At 34.8% G+C, this 16,179-nt stretch overlaps 2 protein-coding genes across 6 annotated transcripts; one reads left to right on the top strand and one right to left on the bottom strand.

The window, feature by feature from the left end:
* The first annotated feature begins 18 nt into the window (after nucleotides 1-18).
* Nucleotides 19-12,718, top strand: LOC133846081 (calcium-transporting ATPase sarcoplasmic/endoplasmic reticulum type). Of its 5 annotated transcripts, none has more exons than XM_062280826.1 (10): nucleotides 1,990-2,136; nucleotides 6,326-6,473; nucleotides 6,542-6,559; nucleotides 6,645-6,727; nucleotides 6,787-8,958; nucleotides 9,035-9,150; nucleotides 9,218-9,454; nucleotides 9,514-9,631; nucleotides 9,720-9,837; nucleotides 12,439-12,718. In XM_062280826.1, the coding sequence occupies exons 2-10, from the start codon at nucleotides 6,356-6,358 to the stop codon at nucleotides 12,465-12,467; spliced, it is 3,009 nt and encodes a 1,002-aa protein (XP_062136810.1). In that variant the 5' UTR covers nucleotides 1,990-2,136; nucleotides 6,326-6,355; the 3' UTR covers nucleotides 12,468-12,718. The 5 variants fall into 5 exon arrangements, with proteins under 5 accessions (XP_062136809.1, XP_062136810.1, XP_062136811.1 ...); XM_062280827.1 differs by lacking the exon at nucleotides 12,439-12,718 and adding an exon at nucleotides 11,868-11,997; XM_062280825.1 differs by lacking the exons at nucleotides 1,990-2,136; nucleotides 12,439-12,718 and adding an exon at nucleotides 19-35 and having other exon boundaries at nucleotides 9,720-10,047.
* Nucleotides 12,719-13,827: 1,109 nt separating this feature from the next.
* On the bottom strand, nucleotides 13,828-16,179 carry LOC133842876 (U3 small nucleolar RNA-associated protein 25 homolog). Its single transcript, XM_062276160.1, has 3 exons — nucleotides 15,827-16,179; nucleotides 15,080-15,766; nucleotides 13,828-15,021 (listed from the first exon to the last, which is right to left on the bottom strand). Exons 1-3 carry the CDS (start codon nucleotides 16,086-16,088, stop codon nucleotides 13,886-13,888), a joined length of 2,085 nt encoding a protein of 694 aa, XP_062132144.1. The 5' UTR covers nucleotides 16,089-16,179; the 3' UTR covers nucleotides 13,828-13,885.

Genomic DNA, 16,179 nt, shown 5'->3' with positions numbered 1-16,179 from the left:
TTTCCTTTCGAATATTCAAGTGTAAATACTAAAAGGTGGGTTTATAGCAAAAACGTCTGTCAAAAATGATTACATTCAAATTTACAAATATGTATATAAAAAAATATCTAAAATGCACTCCTTTTGTGGAAGTGGTCGGGAAATATTTGTCGTTATTTTGAGAAAATGAGGATCGAGGTCAATTATGCAAATGTGTTTCATCACAATGGTTCCCAATTTATTTTTATGACAACGAAGACACGGGCAAACCGGTTTAGCTGGTTATATTTAAAATTTTTGCATGTATGCAAAAATTTATTTTATGACTTTTTTACGAAAACTACTTGTATAGTTCTTATACATACATATCAATAATAAGGGAAACTATGCATTGGGTTCAGCTGAAAACCTTCATACATTTCTGCAAAGTAAATTGTGTAACTTTATTTGTGTGTATTTGTGTAATTTATATTAGCTACTCTGTAATTATATCGATATCGATTGTGTTATTATTATTTCAGAACACTTTAAGGGTGTAAAATACAATTTGTACTTAATAATGATTCTAAAATAATTTAGCGAGGTTTTAAATCACTTCAAAATAGAAATATACGACAGCTCTAATTATAGTAAGAGTAAATGCATAACTTCTATATCATATAGCAATAAATTAGTTGGAATATATCCAAAGAATTAAACTTTTTAAATAGACATGCAAAAATTCATTATGGAACTTTAAGACAGACAAGGACAAGTTGACGACATACAGGCTCATAATTTCATTATATTATCCTATTGTATTTTGTGTGAGATATGTAGATGTTTTTTAACACTGGTGATATAAATACATATATACAATTTGTAATAATTCATTTTATTTCATACATACATATCTAAGATGTATTCCATCTGATCGAGCATTGAGCATAAATATCGATATTATCTCATCTTATTTCAAATTGTTCTAAACTCTTATCATTGTTCAAATGTTCAGCACAATATTATAGATTCATATTTTAATGAGTGTATGAATGTTGAACGTCTATATCGGCGAGTCGTCCTTCAATATAGAAAGAACATTGTGACAAATGGTCTTATAATACGTTTTGCAAGGGTGTGCAAAACGGTAATGAAGAGTGTACGAGTGTTGCGCGAGCTTGCTCGCCTTATGGATACCCTATTATAAGGATGCGCAATTGCTTGCCCACATCTGTATTTCCTCATGAATATAAATAGTTTTCACATGGACAACCATAGAGATGACATGCAAAAAAAAAATTCAGGCAAAGTTTTCTAATACTTTTCATTCCATTAGTTGAGAAAGAATGTCCAAGATTTACTTGCGAAATAGAGACTGACAGGCAGCCAGATGACAGACAGATATGATGGACTCACGGTTAATGCTAATAAGAATATGTATCGTTGTATGCATGTGTTAGTATGCCTATGCCGCACATACATATGCATACACGGTATTAAGTGAGGTTAGAGATGTCACCTTCTGTTTAACTAAAAAAAATGCACGACCGTAGTATACTCTTTTTTATGAGATTTAAGAAAAGTGAAATAAATAATTAACATATCTTTTATTTAAATAACGATTATATTGTTAAATACATTTCAATTTGCAAATACTGTGCACATTATAATAATATATATATTAAATTAAATAAAATTTGTACATTATAAGTGTTGCTTTGAAGTGTGTGATAATTATGAATGTATGCATGTCTCTGCATACACGTGTGCCGAAACTATGTTTGGACGTCTGTACATACAACATTCGGAAATATACCGAAACTCGTGTAGATATATATATGTATTTGTTAGTGTTCAATACAGTGACACAGACTAAAATGTGTGTGTGTGCCCACGAACCCACACAACCGCAAGAAGTCGGATAGGTGGTAAGTGCTTAAAAGTTTGTGCGTGCTAAAAGTATTTTCCCGGGGCCAAAATAGAGAGTGTATCTAGTTTTGGGAATTTTGCCAAATATATATGAATTTTGTAATTCAAATAGACACTCTCATCAAGCAGCGTTCTCCTTGCGTTCAGTTGCCGTTGATCGTTATAATAGCGCGATCTTTGTGTTAGCTCTGGTCGTTTGACTACAAACAAAATTATTATATAACGGAATTTTTGTTAAGAATTAAAATTGTAAGTTTTGTTGATTCTGCAGCAACAATTCCAAAGGAATTTTTGAACATAAATTAGTGTAAAACAATTTACCTGCAACTATACAAGTTATATTATACTACCATTTGTGAATTGACCAAAAATATTGAAAATATAAAATAAAAAATTAAAATACGAAAATATTAAAATTAAATGCGGAGACATGGAGTTGTACATACATTTACACAACTATGCAGATTTCCTATGTTTGTATATAAAGTTGGTGCTCCCAAGTGCATATCAAAAATATTTCAAAAGCCTTCAAGATACAAACTGTACGAAAAATGAAAAATTCAATACAAATCAATTCCTACCTCATCATACAAATGTACATCAACACATCCCCATAAATACACATGGTACTTATGTACATACATATGTATATGGTCATATATGAAAGAAGAAAACTTTTACGAGTTGTCGAATTGTCGACAACTTTCTTTGAATCCTGTAAACATTTACTCATCGATCGCGCTCATTTAAACACACAGAAATATACATACATATGCACATGCATGCCCTGTTCAATAAGATGTAGTATGTAAGTATGTACATCTTGTTCATAGAGTCAACTACGACGTATTACAATTACATTAAGCATGTGTACATTTGTATGCATCTAAATGTACACCCATTTGAACATTGATCCTAATGTGCACTTGGCTGGGTCTCACATTTATCTAATTTTATGTATTTATGTACATAAATATCAATGCATATAAATTCATAAATCCCCACATATTTCAAAATATACAATGTCATGCATATACGGATATTTATACATACATATGTATGTTAGAGTGAGTAAACGAACTGATTATGTAATCGCATTCAAGTCCAAAATCTAGCAAAGCAAAACATCCTATAGCAGGTGTGATTTTAAATCATTTTCATTTGCTTATATTGTACATATTTATACTCAATTGTGTGAGTGTGTATTTTTGAGCAAACACATATGTACGTTTATGTTGGTATATTTAGTATATTTATACATGAATAAGTTTCTAGCAGCTGAACTTCTATTTTTAGCCATTATCTCTTCTAGACTCAAAATGATTTTCACCGAAAAATATATATATTTTCATTGTATATATGTATTTACAGATGTATGCATGTGTGTTATATATTCTCTGTTTGCAGATAAGTCTGTACATTTTCTTTGGCACTACCTGCACACATACATTTATATTGATGTTGTATATATAATTTTTACGTATATATGTTCAACATATTTCATCAACTTAAATACAAATACTATAGACGTAGTTTTTGCACATACATATAGACATATTTTGTACATACATATACCATCAAACGAATTATATAAAGCATATGTATATGTTCAAGCATACTGCGAATATATCTGTGTGTAAATAGTCAACGTATATCTAACGGCCTTTTAGTATCGTTACAAATATGTAACTCTTGAAAAATTGCATTCTTTTGACCTCATAAACAAAGGACGCATACATATATGTTATGAACATACATATATGTTATATTATAATTAAATTTAAATATAAAATGAAATATATACCGATTTGTGCTCGATCTGTGAAATAGAAATAGACGACACTGCCACAGAATCACCTATTTAAGCGTAATCCTGCATCTTAGAGGTTCTAAGATTTTGGATGAAAAACAACTGTATTCAAATAAATCGTCAGATGAGTTTGCCTAATCTTATTTAAATAGGAATAAAATCACATTTAATTCGACATTGCTTAAATATTATACAAAAATATAAAAACAACGGGAAATCCATTTTTAAATTTTATCCAGCAGTCGATCATAAAAAATCAATCATTTGTTTAGCAAGAAAGGTAGTAAGAAATTAAAGGCAAAATTAGAAATTTCAACAAGAGTTTCGTTGTCCCGAAGGTTGCTTATTATTATTTACGTAATTGCCAATTTTGTCAAAGTAGCCAAAGTTGAGATAAGTATTTTTAGTTACAATTATGAGGACTTCTGTAGCCTCTTAGCCATGTCTTTTGACAATGTCTGTTTGGTCAATCGTCATGCGCAGCTCTATATTACAGACCATAATATACAACACACATAAATATGTACATACGTATGTATTCACATGAACAGAACACTTTATTCATGTGCTCTTATACATATATTCAACTTGAAAACAAATATTTATCAAAAGGCCTCTTTCGATATATTCAATTATCACGCCTATTTTCGCCACCTTGAGCTTGCCACAATCGCAATCAACAATTACGACCTTTTGGATAAACAAAAATGCAATGTTCGTTATTTTCACCACCAAATGAAAAAAAAACGGAGAATGTTTTTGAATCAACTTGATATCGATTTCCATTTCATATTTAAAATGTAACCGATTTTGAATAATTTTTTGGTAGTTATCGATAGTTATATATTTTAATTTGATTATTAAATAATTCAAATAAATTTCGGTATCCCTTGTTTTTCTTGAAATAGCAGCAGTATATATTTTGATCAACTAACAACTACTTATCGATAAATTGATTTCACTAAAGAGCAGCTCTGAATCGATAATGTCATGTCATAGTCGAGAAAAAAACGCCGGAGGAATGTATTAATGAACGGCACAAAACTGTTTTTTTTTATCACCACACTGCGCATATGTATTTAGAACACAAAAAAGCGCCATGGACATATAATAATAAATATTGGCTGCAGTAAAAATTAAGTACTTAAGACATCTCATTCGCTTTTGAATGCTTGTCAAAAAGTTGAACACACACATTGCGCTTGAGTGTTGTGATTCGTATTGCATTTAGTTAAATTAAAAAGTGACACGTGTGTGAATCTCATAAGTCAACGTTGCGAAAAATAGTTTACAACTCCATTGGTAATGAAATAAATAAATATTTATATATATAGTTATTCGCATAGGTGTTGCAGGTTTACATAAATTCACGTACTTAAAGCGTATTACGATTCAGAAATCGTACGACCCGTGTATGTGTATGAATGCACAGATACACGTGTACCATTTGAAAAGTCGCTCGGTCCGCTGAATGTGTGCACAAATGTACCTGATGTACTCTTACCTGATTACATAGATACATAGTGCATGTATGTATGTACATGTGCATCTAAAAAAAAACTATTTATATAGTAGTTGTTATACGAGTCTTCCTTTTTCATTGTTGTATTACTAGGATAATACCTTGCGAGATTTAAAAATTGTGAATACTTACTACGATATTATAAATGTAATATAAATGTAATTTGTAATGTGTACCCTCATAATGTGGTTTCTATAAAGTATGCTATAAGTGCATATATGTATATATGTACATACATACATATGTATATGCACATATTTAAGTTCATACACATACACGTATGTACGTGTACGTTTGTGTATTTGCTGGTCTCGCACTTGTCAGATACGAGCAAGTAGATATTTTTACGACCTGTAATCATGAAATTGCACAAAACGATGTAACAGGTAGCAGGATTCCTATTTAAATTTATTAAGTGTGCGAACAAGAATCCAACTTCGTCTCGAAATGAAACGAATGTAAATACTTGGACATACTTGTTAACACTAACTCTTCATGTCTATCTCTATCTCAGACTGTCACAACTCTTGATAACTTTGTTAGAACTGTCATATCTTAGTGCCTTCCTTTGTTTCTTTCTCTGTCAAAAGTAGCAGCAAATGCTTTATTTCTTTGAAAGGTGTGCGGGCCATTGCCCTGAAAAAGGTTTCATATTTATCAGCTTACTCAAGTTGCTGTAATCTCTGCGATCTATATTTGAATTATAATGCGCAGCAACAAGAACTATTCCAAATCAAACTTAAGATAAAACAAAACGTGACTCGCAATGTACGCGAATTGATAAGACTAAAGAAAAAAAAAACAAATGCGCCCTTGGGTGGAAATTCACGTCTGATCAATTAAAATGTGCCCCTCCAAAATCCCTGATATTGCTGGGCAAAAAAATAAATAATAATAAAAATCGGCTATAACTAATCCATTAGAATGACATCACGTCCGTCGTTGTTGTTATATGAAGTTCTCCCAAAACGAGCGAAGATAAATGTCATTTTAATTTTCTTTTTGTGAAGCTTTTAACATTTGGATATGAATGTTTGCTTTTTCGTTTTTGTCATCAAATTTATAAATGTAATTATATAAGTTTTGTGATTTTTGTATATTTCTAGGGTACTGAACGCGGAGGATAACAATTTAAAATGGAGGACGGTCACGCGAAAACCGTCGAACAAACTCTGAACTTCTTCGGCACAGACGGCGAACGTGGTCTATCTGTCGATCAGATCAAGGCTAACCAGAAAAAATATGGACCCAATGGTAAGTTAACTAAGATTGCTCGTTAAATTACCGACATTTAATTCAATTGTAAATTTCATTCTTTGCAGAGTTGCCAACTGAGGAAGGTGTGTGAATTGTCTACAGTCTTCAGGCTGCGTAAATTATTTACAAATGCGTTTTCAAAAACTAACATTGAATTTCTTGTTGTAGGAAAGAGCATCTGGCAGCTGGTTTTAGAGCAGTTCGATGATCTTCTCGTGAAGATTTTGCTGTTGGCAGCCATCATTTCATTTGTAAATATTACTTGGCAATAATCCGTTGAAATTGAAATTCACATGTCTTTTTGTTGCAGGTATTAGCGCTATTTGAGGAACATGAAGACACTTTCACTGCATTTGTAGAGCCCTTAGTCATTTTACTTATTCTTATTGCAAATGCTGTCGTTGGTGTTTGGCAGGAACGCAATGCCGAATCCGCTATTGAGGCACTCAAAGAATACGAGCCCGAGATGGGCAAAGTGGTTCGCCAAGACAAGTCCGGTATCCAAAAGATCCGTGCGAAAGAAATTGTGCCGGGTGATTTGGTTGAGGTGTCTGTCGGTGATAAAATTCCCGCCGACATTCGTATCACTCACATCTATTCAACCACCCTGAGAATCGATCAGTCTATTCTGACTGGTGAATCCGTGTCGGTTATCAAGCACACAGATGCCATTCCCGATCCCCGTGCTGTTAATCAGGACAAGAAGAACATTCTATTCTCTGGCACCAATGTGGCCGCTGGTAAGGCTCGTGGTGTTGTTATCGGCACCGGCCTGAGCACTGCCATTGGCAAGATTCGCACAGAAATGTCCGAGACCGAGGAGATTAAGACTCCACTTCAACAGAAGCTGGATGAGTTCGGTGAGCAGTTGTCCAAGGTTATCTCCATCATTTGCGTTGCTGTCTGGGCCATCAACATTGGACACTTCAACGATCCAGCTCACGGTGGCTCATGGATCAAGGGTGCAATCTACTATTTCAAGATTGCTGTCGCCTTGGCTGTCGCTGCCATTCCTGAGGGTCTGCCAGCTGTTATCACCACCTGCTTGGCTTTGGGTACTCGCCGCATGGCCAAGAAGAACGCCATCGTGCGTTCCCTGCCCTCTGTGGAGACTCTTGGTTGCACCTCCGTCATCTGCTCTGATAAGACCGGCACACTTACCACCAATCAAATGTCCGTTTCCCGTATGTTCATCTTCGACAAGGTTGAAGGCAATGACAGCAGCTTTGTTGAGTTCGAACTGACCGGCTCCACCTACGAACCCATTGGCGAGCTCTTCTTGAACGGCCAGCGCGTGAAGGCTAGCGATTACGACACATTGCAGGAACTCTCCACCATTTGCATCATGTGCAACGATTCGGCCATTGATTACAACGAATTCAAGCAGGCTTTCGAAAAGGTCGGCGAAGCCACCGAAACTGCTCTGATTGTCTTGGCTGAGAAACTAAACTCGTTCAATGTGAACAAATCTGGTTTGGATCGTCGTTCCGCCGCCATTGCCTGCCGTGGTGAGATTGAGACCAAGTGGAAGAAGGAATTCACTCTTGAATTCTCGCGTGATCGTAAATCCATGTCCTCATACTGCACACCATTGAAGGCTTCTCGTCTGGGTACTGGACCTAAACTGTTTGTGAAGGGTGCCCCCGAAGGCGTCTTGGAACGTTGCACACACGCTCGCGTTGGCACCAGCAAGGTTCCTCTGACCTCGGCCCTCAAGAGCAAGATCCTGAACTTGACTGGTCAATATGGTACTGGTCGCGATACCTTGCGTTGCTTGGCTCTCGCTGTTGCCGACAGTCCAATGCGTCCCGATGAAATGGACTTGGGTGATTCCACCAAATTCTTCCAGTATGAGGTGAACCTAACCTTTGTTGGTGTCGTTGGCATGTTGGATCCTCCACGTAAAGAAGTTTTCGATTCAATTGTTCGATGCCGTGCTGCTGGTATTCGTGTCATTGTTATCACTGGTGATAACAAGGCTACCGCTGAAGCTATCTGCCGTCGCATTGGCGTCTTTACCGAGGATGAGGACACCAATGGCAAATCGTATTCGGGACGTGAATTCGATGATCTGTCGCCAGCTGAACAGAAGGCTGCCGTTGCCCGTTCCCGCCTGTTCTCGCGCGTGGAGCCGCAGCATAAATCCAAGATTGTTGAGTTCTTGCAGGGCATGAATGAAATCTCTGCAATGACTGGTGATGGTGTCAATGATGCTCCCGCTTTGAAGAAGGCTGAAATTGGTATTGCCATGGGTTCTGGTACCGCTGTTGCCAAGTCTGCCGCTGAAATGGTTTTGGCTGATGATAACTTCTCTTCGATTGTGTCTGCCGTTGAGGAAGGTCGCGCTATTTATAACAACATGAAGCAGTTCATTCGTTACCTTATTTCATCCAACATTGGTGAGGTCGTTTCTATCTTTTTGACTGCTGCTCTGGGTCTGCCTGAAGCTTTGATCCCCGTCCAGCTGTTGTGGGTCAACTTGGTTAGTTCTTAGCTCTATTAATTACAGCGATAATTATATAGCACGATTTTAATCAATGATATCGCTTCGAAACTAGGTCACTGATGGTCTTCCAGCTACTGCTCTGGGCTTCAACCCACCCGATCTGGATATCATGGAGAAACCACCCAGGAAGGCCGACGAAGGTTTGATCTCCGGCTGGCTGTTCTTCCGGTTAGTCAATTTTGTTACAATATTTGTCAAAAACGACTATTTTAATTGCTTTTATTGTGTAATTTAGTTACATGGCTATTGGCTTCTATGTCGGTGCTGCCACCGTCGGTGCCGCCGCCTGGTGGTTCCTGTTCTCCGATGAAGGCCCAAAACTCACATACTGGCAACTCACTCACCACTTGGCCTGCTTGGGCGGTGGCGACGAATTCAAGGGTGTAGACTGCAAGATCTTCAGCGATCCACATGCCATGACCATGGCCTTGTCTGTGCTCGTGACTATTGAAATGTTGAACGCCATGAACAGGTACATTTGCAATCATTAATCTCCTTTCACTATTCACACAATTCTTTATTTGTACACAGTTTATCCGAGAATCAATCCTTGATTACAATGCCACCATGGTGCAACTTGTGGTTGATTGGTTCAATGGCTCTGTCCTTCACTCTTCACTTTGTTATACTTTATGTTGAAGTACTTTCTGTAAGTATTAAATTCTAATCTAATCTTGTATGATGTTTGCAGCAAGCACTCCAATCAAAATTGCAATCATCTCTTTTATTTTGTGTAGACCGTCTTCCAAGTGACACCGTTGTCTGCCGAGGAATGGATAACTGTGATGAAATTCTCAATTCCTGTAGTTTTATTAGATGAAACATTGAAATTTGTTGCTAGAAAAATCGCAGATGGTGAGAGCCCTATATATAAGATGCATGGGATTGTGTTAATGTGGGCTGTCTTCTTTGGCCTGCTATACGCTATGATGCTTTAAGAATATAATAATTATAATCATTAAGCCCAACATCATTATTCTAATTACTAGCATAAAGTGTTACTAAATATAAACAAAAAAAAATCCTAAAGTAACGACTTTAACCACCACAACAACAAACAAACAACAACATAGATTTGTTTCCGAATAATACTAAAAACAAACACAATATTTTGATAAGCGATCAAGTTACCCTTTTATTTTTAAACCAACGCCCTCAACTGGTCAATAGATTATGAGCATAACAATTCTTTTTAATGCTTACGTATACAATTATTTTCTGTTCGGTTTGAATATCGTTTCATGCCCTTTTTTGTATATACACAAAGCAGAGAAATTTTACATATTTCACTCATACTATACATATGCTTACCAGGAATAGATTTAAAAAATTTAAAATTTTTTTTTTAACTGAACGTGTGATGCTCGATTATACCAATTTTTTAGCCGTTTGCCTTTTAACAAATTTATTCAGTGTCAATCCATAAAATGCGTAGATTTTAAAGCATATACCGTAAAATGATCAAAAGAAAAAATTTCATTATTTGTAGTTATTGTACAATACTTATAAATTGCATTCTCTACAAATGATGAGACAAACTCTATGTAAATATTTCTTCAATTAGGGGTCATACTTAATAAAAACTAATAAATGTTCAGTACATTAGATAAATCCTGAATTCCTATTTATACATACGACACAAAAACATCCATACATATATTTATATGTGTATGATTTTAGTTGTGCGTAAGTGTCAACCTTGACTATTTTGAACGTGGTTGGAATTGTGGATATATATTTTGTATTTAATTTACTTATGTATTAAGTAGACTTATTACAAGCAAGTTTAGTTTGCAAATTTTGTTGAACAGATTTTTGGTTCATTCATTCCATAGTATATAAGAAACAAGCATGAAATGAAATACTTTGATTTGCCTATAACAGCAACGAAAAGCAGATGTGGGGAAATATGGTGAACGTGTTAATTCAATTGAAATTGATTTTTCAATTGAACTATTCCTTCGATTCGGTCACTTATTACTTTGAATACTATTTTTCAACAACCAAGACTAATGTCCGGTTATGTTAACTTCTCTTGCGCTAATGTGTTAGTGATCGAGCAAACTTTCGCTTTAATTAAAACGGTCTGGTTAGGCGGTAGTCGAAATGTCAAACAACTTCTCATTTCCCAAGACTGAATTTAGTTGTTTTTTTGATTACATTTCACTTTAAACCAATTAGAAGATAAAGAGAGGCGTGACCGAAGGATAACGAGAGAACTAGATTGGCTAAAATGTAGGCTTAACCAGACATTTGGAATGTGTACGTTCAAGGAAATAATTGATTGGGATCCATAGTTAGTGAAAGGTATTTATATCTATGATTTATATCGAGGTTAGATAAAAACAAAACTTGTAGAAAGAATAACATAAATTTTTTGTCTTTCTGTAAACAAACAAAATCGAAAAAAAAATGAATAATAAAAAAATGAACAAAATATACCAAGTAATTAAGCATCTAACCAATTTTAGAGATTTCAGTTTAATTTACATTATATACATACATTGTTATAAAAGAAAAGAATTATAGACGCTGTGAAATAAACAAAAACAAAAAAAAAAATACAAAACCAACATAATCATAAATACTAGTTATATGCAAAACTAAACTGAGCGCCTACAAACCCATTGAATTATGCAGTGGAGGCGTTTGCTGCTGATCCCATCATAAAAATCGTACAACATAAAGTAGCTTTTGTTGAATGAATGCCTGTACTGCCCTGCCCTGCCCGCCCTGTCCTGCCCGCTCGCCCAACTGGCCTTGCATTTGCCGCTGTTGACTGAAAGTCCATTGATTTGAATTCGATTTGATTTCGAAAACGAATCCCACCATTAATATACCACTGTTATTTCACCATTATATATTTATTGTTTTATTTTATACAGTAAATCCCCGATTTCATTAATTGGATGACACCTTATTAATTTAATATAAATTAAGTCCATCCCTGCTATAGCAAAGTATGTGAAGTTGTTCAATTTTGATAAACTAGTGTGCCAAAAAAAAAAAAACAAACTATGTGAATGCGAGAGATCCATTGCTGTACATTATGGTCTACAAAAAAAGAAAAGAAGAAAACACTCAAACATATTCACAAACACTTGTAACGCAAAAAAAGAACGTAAAAAAACAAAAACGAATGAATTCATATTTCAAATTCAGCATGTAAGATATCTGAAACATGATAACGAAATATAAATACTGAAACCCGAACTGGTCTACTTCTTATCGCCAATAATAAAATCCTACCTGAGTATGTATAGTATAAACAGCGCTGCCGTAGAGTTGCTGCCACCCTCAACACACCCAGTTGTTCTTGCCGATACTCCGCCCTTCCACCATTAATTATAGTTACAGATTCCAAAAATGCATTAAATTGCTAAACGCTATTAGCACTACATTGATCTGATCCGCTAATTATCAACAATATATTATCTATGTATATGTATCGTGTAGTTCCTGATGTCGTCGTCGATAAATGGTAAAATGGTAACGGTCTTGGCCATTATTTAAACCAATACAAAACGTGAAGGAGATCCTAAAGGATGTCAGATTTGTATACCTTTATAAATCTTGTATTAATTGCTCAGACAGCCCTGTTACCTGAAATTGCCAATTGTTATCCAACATGAAATAAATTTATAATTATTTTATTTGAAATTAGAAAGTAATGGAAAAACTATCTTAACTCACGGGTTAGTAAGAATGGATTAACTAAATAAACATTACAAAACAATTGCATTGTCTATTTCTGTTGGTATTGCAAGTGACAACATCTTTCTCTTTCAGCTACAATACTCAATAAAAAGTTTTATAATCATAAATACGATTTGGTTTCATTTGCAACGACTGTTCAGCACATGATGGCGAAATGAATCGATTTGCATGCATACATTGTCAGTGAGAAAGCTCCCGGGCCTGTGTTGTAAAAGCTCCCTTTATATGACACTCGCATTTAAAAAAGCTTTGACACACGCGTAATTAAAAATGGCTGCCCTTATGCAATGCAACAGATCATGATACAATAACACATTGTATTATTGTATCATGCAACAGATCATCAAACATGGATAAAGCTCGTTGGCCATAATGTGACAATCTATATGTAAACGATGTGGTCGTGGCTCGCGACTGGTCGACCATGACATACCCTATTGACAATTCACATTTATTTATATGCATGCATGTGTGTGTACATACATATGTATACAAATTAATAAATAGGCTGAATACTTGGCGCAGCGTCAAATTGTATATGTATCTACATATATGTGCATACATGATTTAATATTAGAATATTATTTAAGTGAATAGTATATGCTATAAAAACGAAAAGTGATATTGTGCATAGCTCACTATACAGAAAAACTACAGGCCTTGAAAAAGTATGGCTAAAATTAGTACACTAGAATGTCAATGTAAATTAAGTTGTACATCCGATTGTAAGTAAATCGCAAATTATAGTTTATTTACTTCAAGTCTTGAAACTTAAATGCATATGATTGTTTATTATGGATTCATATTTCTTTTGTTTGTATCATATTTTCTTTTGTTATGTATATAATATAAAAAACATTGTTTTTTTTTGAAAAAATGTTGGCGAAATACACAAAAACAATTAAATTTATCCAATTATTGGCGCAGCACAAATGTCAACAGCGCAAAAGCGATAAAATATTTGTTTTTTTAATAAATTCTCGAGCAGAGGCGCATATTCTTTATATCATGAAAAGCTCATGAATGTGTATAATCTTGAATGACATTTTGCAACAAAGTAGGGAATTATGTCAAAGCAGGAAAACAGTAAAATACAGGGATTTCTTGTTAACAATAAATTTACATTGCTTTTAATTAAAAAATCATTTTTATTCAAGTTTTGTAATTTATATGTAATTTACAAATACTATTCATTATTGGAGAATGAGTAGGAATCACTTAAGCCCGAGATCACTTTCATAGCATTCTCGTTTCCAACGATATTACTTAAACTGAGAACGTCATATTTAGTGAACAAAATTTTGACATTCATCACATTCTGTAGCCCATCTCGAGGATTCTGATTAGTTTCTAGCATCAAGTTAATTAATTCTGAGTAAAAGTTTGGAAAGTTGGGAGGTTGATAGAAAATTAAGTTTCTTACGCCCTTAATACGAGTGCGCCGAAAGAAGTGCGCACGTTCGGAATAAAGCATAAACTGTGCTCCACTATGAAAGAATATATCTCTAGCTCGAGAGATCTTTTCCTTTTTTGTATATTCACTTATTTGCACATAATTAACCATCTCATTTTTAAAGTGATTTCGCAATCGCACATAATCAAAATAGCTGGGGACATAGAGCAGACAATGTGATTGTCCAGATCGAGTAAACTGTGGTAAAATATAACGAACAAAGTATTGAAAGCGATCATCAAAAGCCGATTCTACACTTGAACAATCAATGCGTTGAAAAACCTGCTCAATTGGTGTTACAACATTGGAAATATCGCCAACTTGAATCTGATTTGTAATGCGCACTCTTCCCTGATAATTGTGACATTTATTGTTCAATAAACCGCGAAATTCAGGCAGTTCGTGAGATGCGAAAAACAGCGTTTGACGATAGAAACGAGAAGTCCCATTAAGGCAATAAGATCGAACTCGCTGGCAGTTGGTCTCCGGCAATTTTTGAGGCTGCAAATGCAGATGATCAAGTACATACAGCAGATTTTCCCAGTTCTGTGCCATAAAAAGTTCGGCTTGATCAATTACAAGTAGTTCAATAGAATTGAGAAAGTCAAAGTCTTGCTCTTTGTCGTTGATAATCATGCGTAATGCCAAAGGCGATGCAATTAAAATATCGGACGAACTTATGTCCGAATATAATGACATTGTTTTCTTCGTGAATCGAATGCCAATTTTAAAGTTGTCATCAGTATTGCCTGCAAAGGTTTGCTCATAATCACGAGGCTTAGGATTTGTTTTAGGAAAATATATCGTATCCCCAGAAAAATCATTGATGAAGCGCTCATATCTTGCTATAGGTAAACCATTTTTTTTATCTGAAAATCGTAAATATATATATAACATTTAATATGTAAGTTTGTAATACGTGCTTACCTTTGTGATTTGCAAATATTAAATTTCCTATATTTTGAACAGTTTTTAATGCTGATTCGCGAAATGGTAGTATAATAAGAACCTTCATGCGCGTAAGACCCTGATCTCTAAGAGCATCCGGTATTGATACCTCACTTGACGACAGGTTAGGATCCTTAGCGAGTCCAGCTATTTTCTCATTATTACGTAAAATCAATAACCTACTTTTCAGCATATGATTGACCACATGAAGACAATACGCATAGCGAATTTCCTCGGCATTATCATGAGTACGTCGCGGATAATAGACGTCCAGGTAATTATTTGCACAATGAAAAACTTGCATTTGTAGCGCCGACAATGGATATATAACATTCTGACACAATTGTGATTTTACCTCCAAAACTTGAAGATCCGCTGGCTTTGTGGCTATTCGAGGTCGATTATAATTTACATTTGTGTCATTCAACGATTTTAGCATAGGTATTTCAACTCTAAAGTCTCCAATTTCTGACCATTTGAATTTATAAATATTTCGTTCGTTTGATATTAAATCGGTAATATCATCTGACGATAGTTCGAAATCAAACCTCTTTGTAAATGAATTACATGGCTTTAAATTACTTGTATTCGATTCATCTTGATCTGAGTCGGGATCTTTTGTATTTGCAGTCAAAATTATCGCATTATCTCCTTTAACTTCTAGTGCTGCTAAGAGAGATTGTATTAGGATTTTATGAACAATATCGGTGAGATGGCTTAACATACCTGTGTTGGCAGTGCTATATTGGTCCACAAGTTGCTCGTAACATGTATTGCCATCTTCTTTTATTGATGGTAAAAGATCCACACACATGTTTATATTATCGCTTGTTGTAGCTTTCTGAAATTGGGTTTGTGTTGTGTACGATTTTTCCATTTGTCTGCTCCGCTGAATAAACTTATTGTTTCTGGAAAACTTGTCAGCTTTGTGCATAGGCGTTGATTTCCTTTTTGGCTGAGAGCCTCTGTTCCTCTGTTTTCCCCTCATTTTAATAAAATATTGAAATCAAAATTAAATATCAAAATTGTGTCAAAAGCGTGCACAACAGCTGATAGCTTATTATCGATTATTATATTAA

This window comes from Drosophila sulfurigaster, chromosome 3 (genome assembly GCF_023558435.1).
Source record: "Drosophila sulfurigaster albostrigata strain 15112-1811.04 chromosome 3, ASM2355843v2, whole genome shotgun sequence".
Taxonomy (NCBI): Eukaryota; Metazoa; Arthropoda; class Insecta; order Diptera; family Drosophilidae; genus Drosophila; species Drosophila sulfurigaster.
The sequence above is the reverse complement of the archived record's forward strand: the minus strand, read 5'-3'. Positions and strand labels throughout refer to the sequence as shown.

Excerpts from the sequence above, each read along its gene's own strand:
- LOC133846081 (XM_062280825.1), top strand. The coding sequence starts at position 6,356 with ATGGAGGACGGTCACGCGAAAACCGTCGAACAAACTCTGAACTTCTTC. Across the intron at positions 6,728-6,786 it reads TGGCAGCCATCATTTCATTT|GTATTAGCGCTATTTGAGGA; the intron begins GTAAATATTACT and ends TTTTTGTTGCAG. Across the intron at positions 9,455-9,513 it reads ATGTTGAACGCCATGAACAG|TTTATCCGAGAATCAATCCT; the intron begins GTACATTTGCAA and ends ATTTGTACACAG.
- LOC133842876 (XM_062276160.1), bottom strand. The coding sequence starts at position 16,088 with ATGAGGGGAAAACAGAGGAACAGAGGCTCTCAGCCAAAAAGGAAATCA. Across the intron at positions 15,767-15,826 it reads ATATAGCACTGCCAACACAG|CACTAGAAGTTAAAGGAGAT; the intron begins GTATGTTAAGCC and ends CTCTCTTAGCAG. Across the intron at positions 15,022-15,079 it reads AATATTTGCAAATCACAAAG|ATAAAAAAAATGGTTTACCT; the intron begins GTAAGCACGTAT and ends TACGATTTTCAG.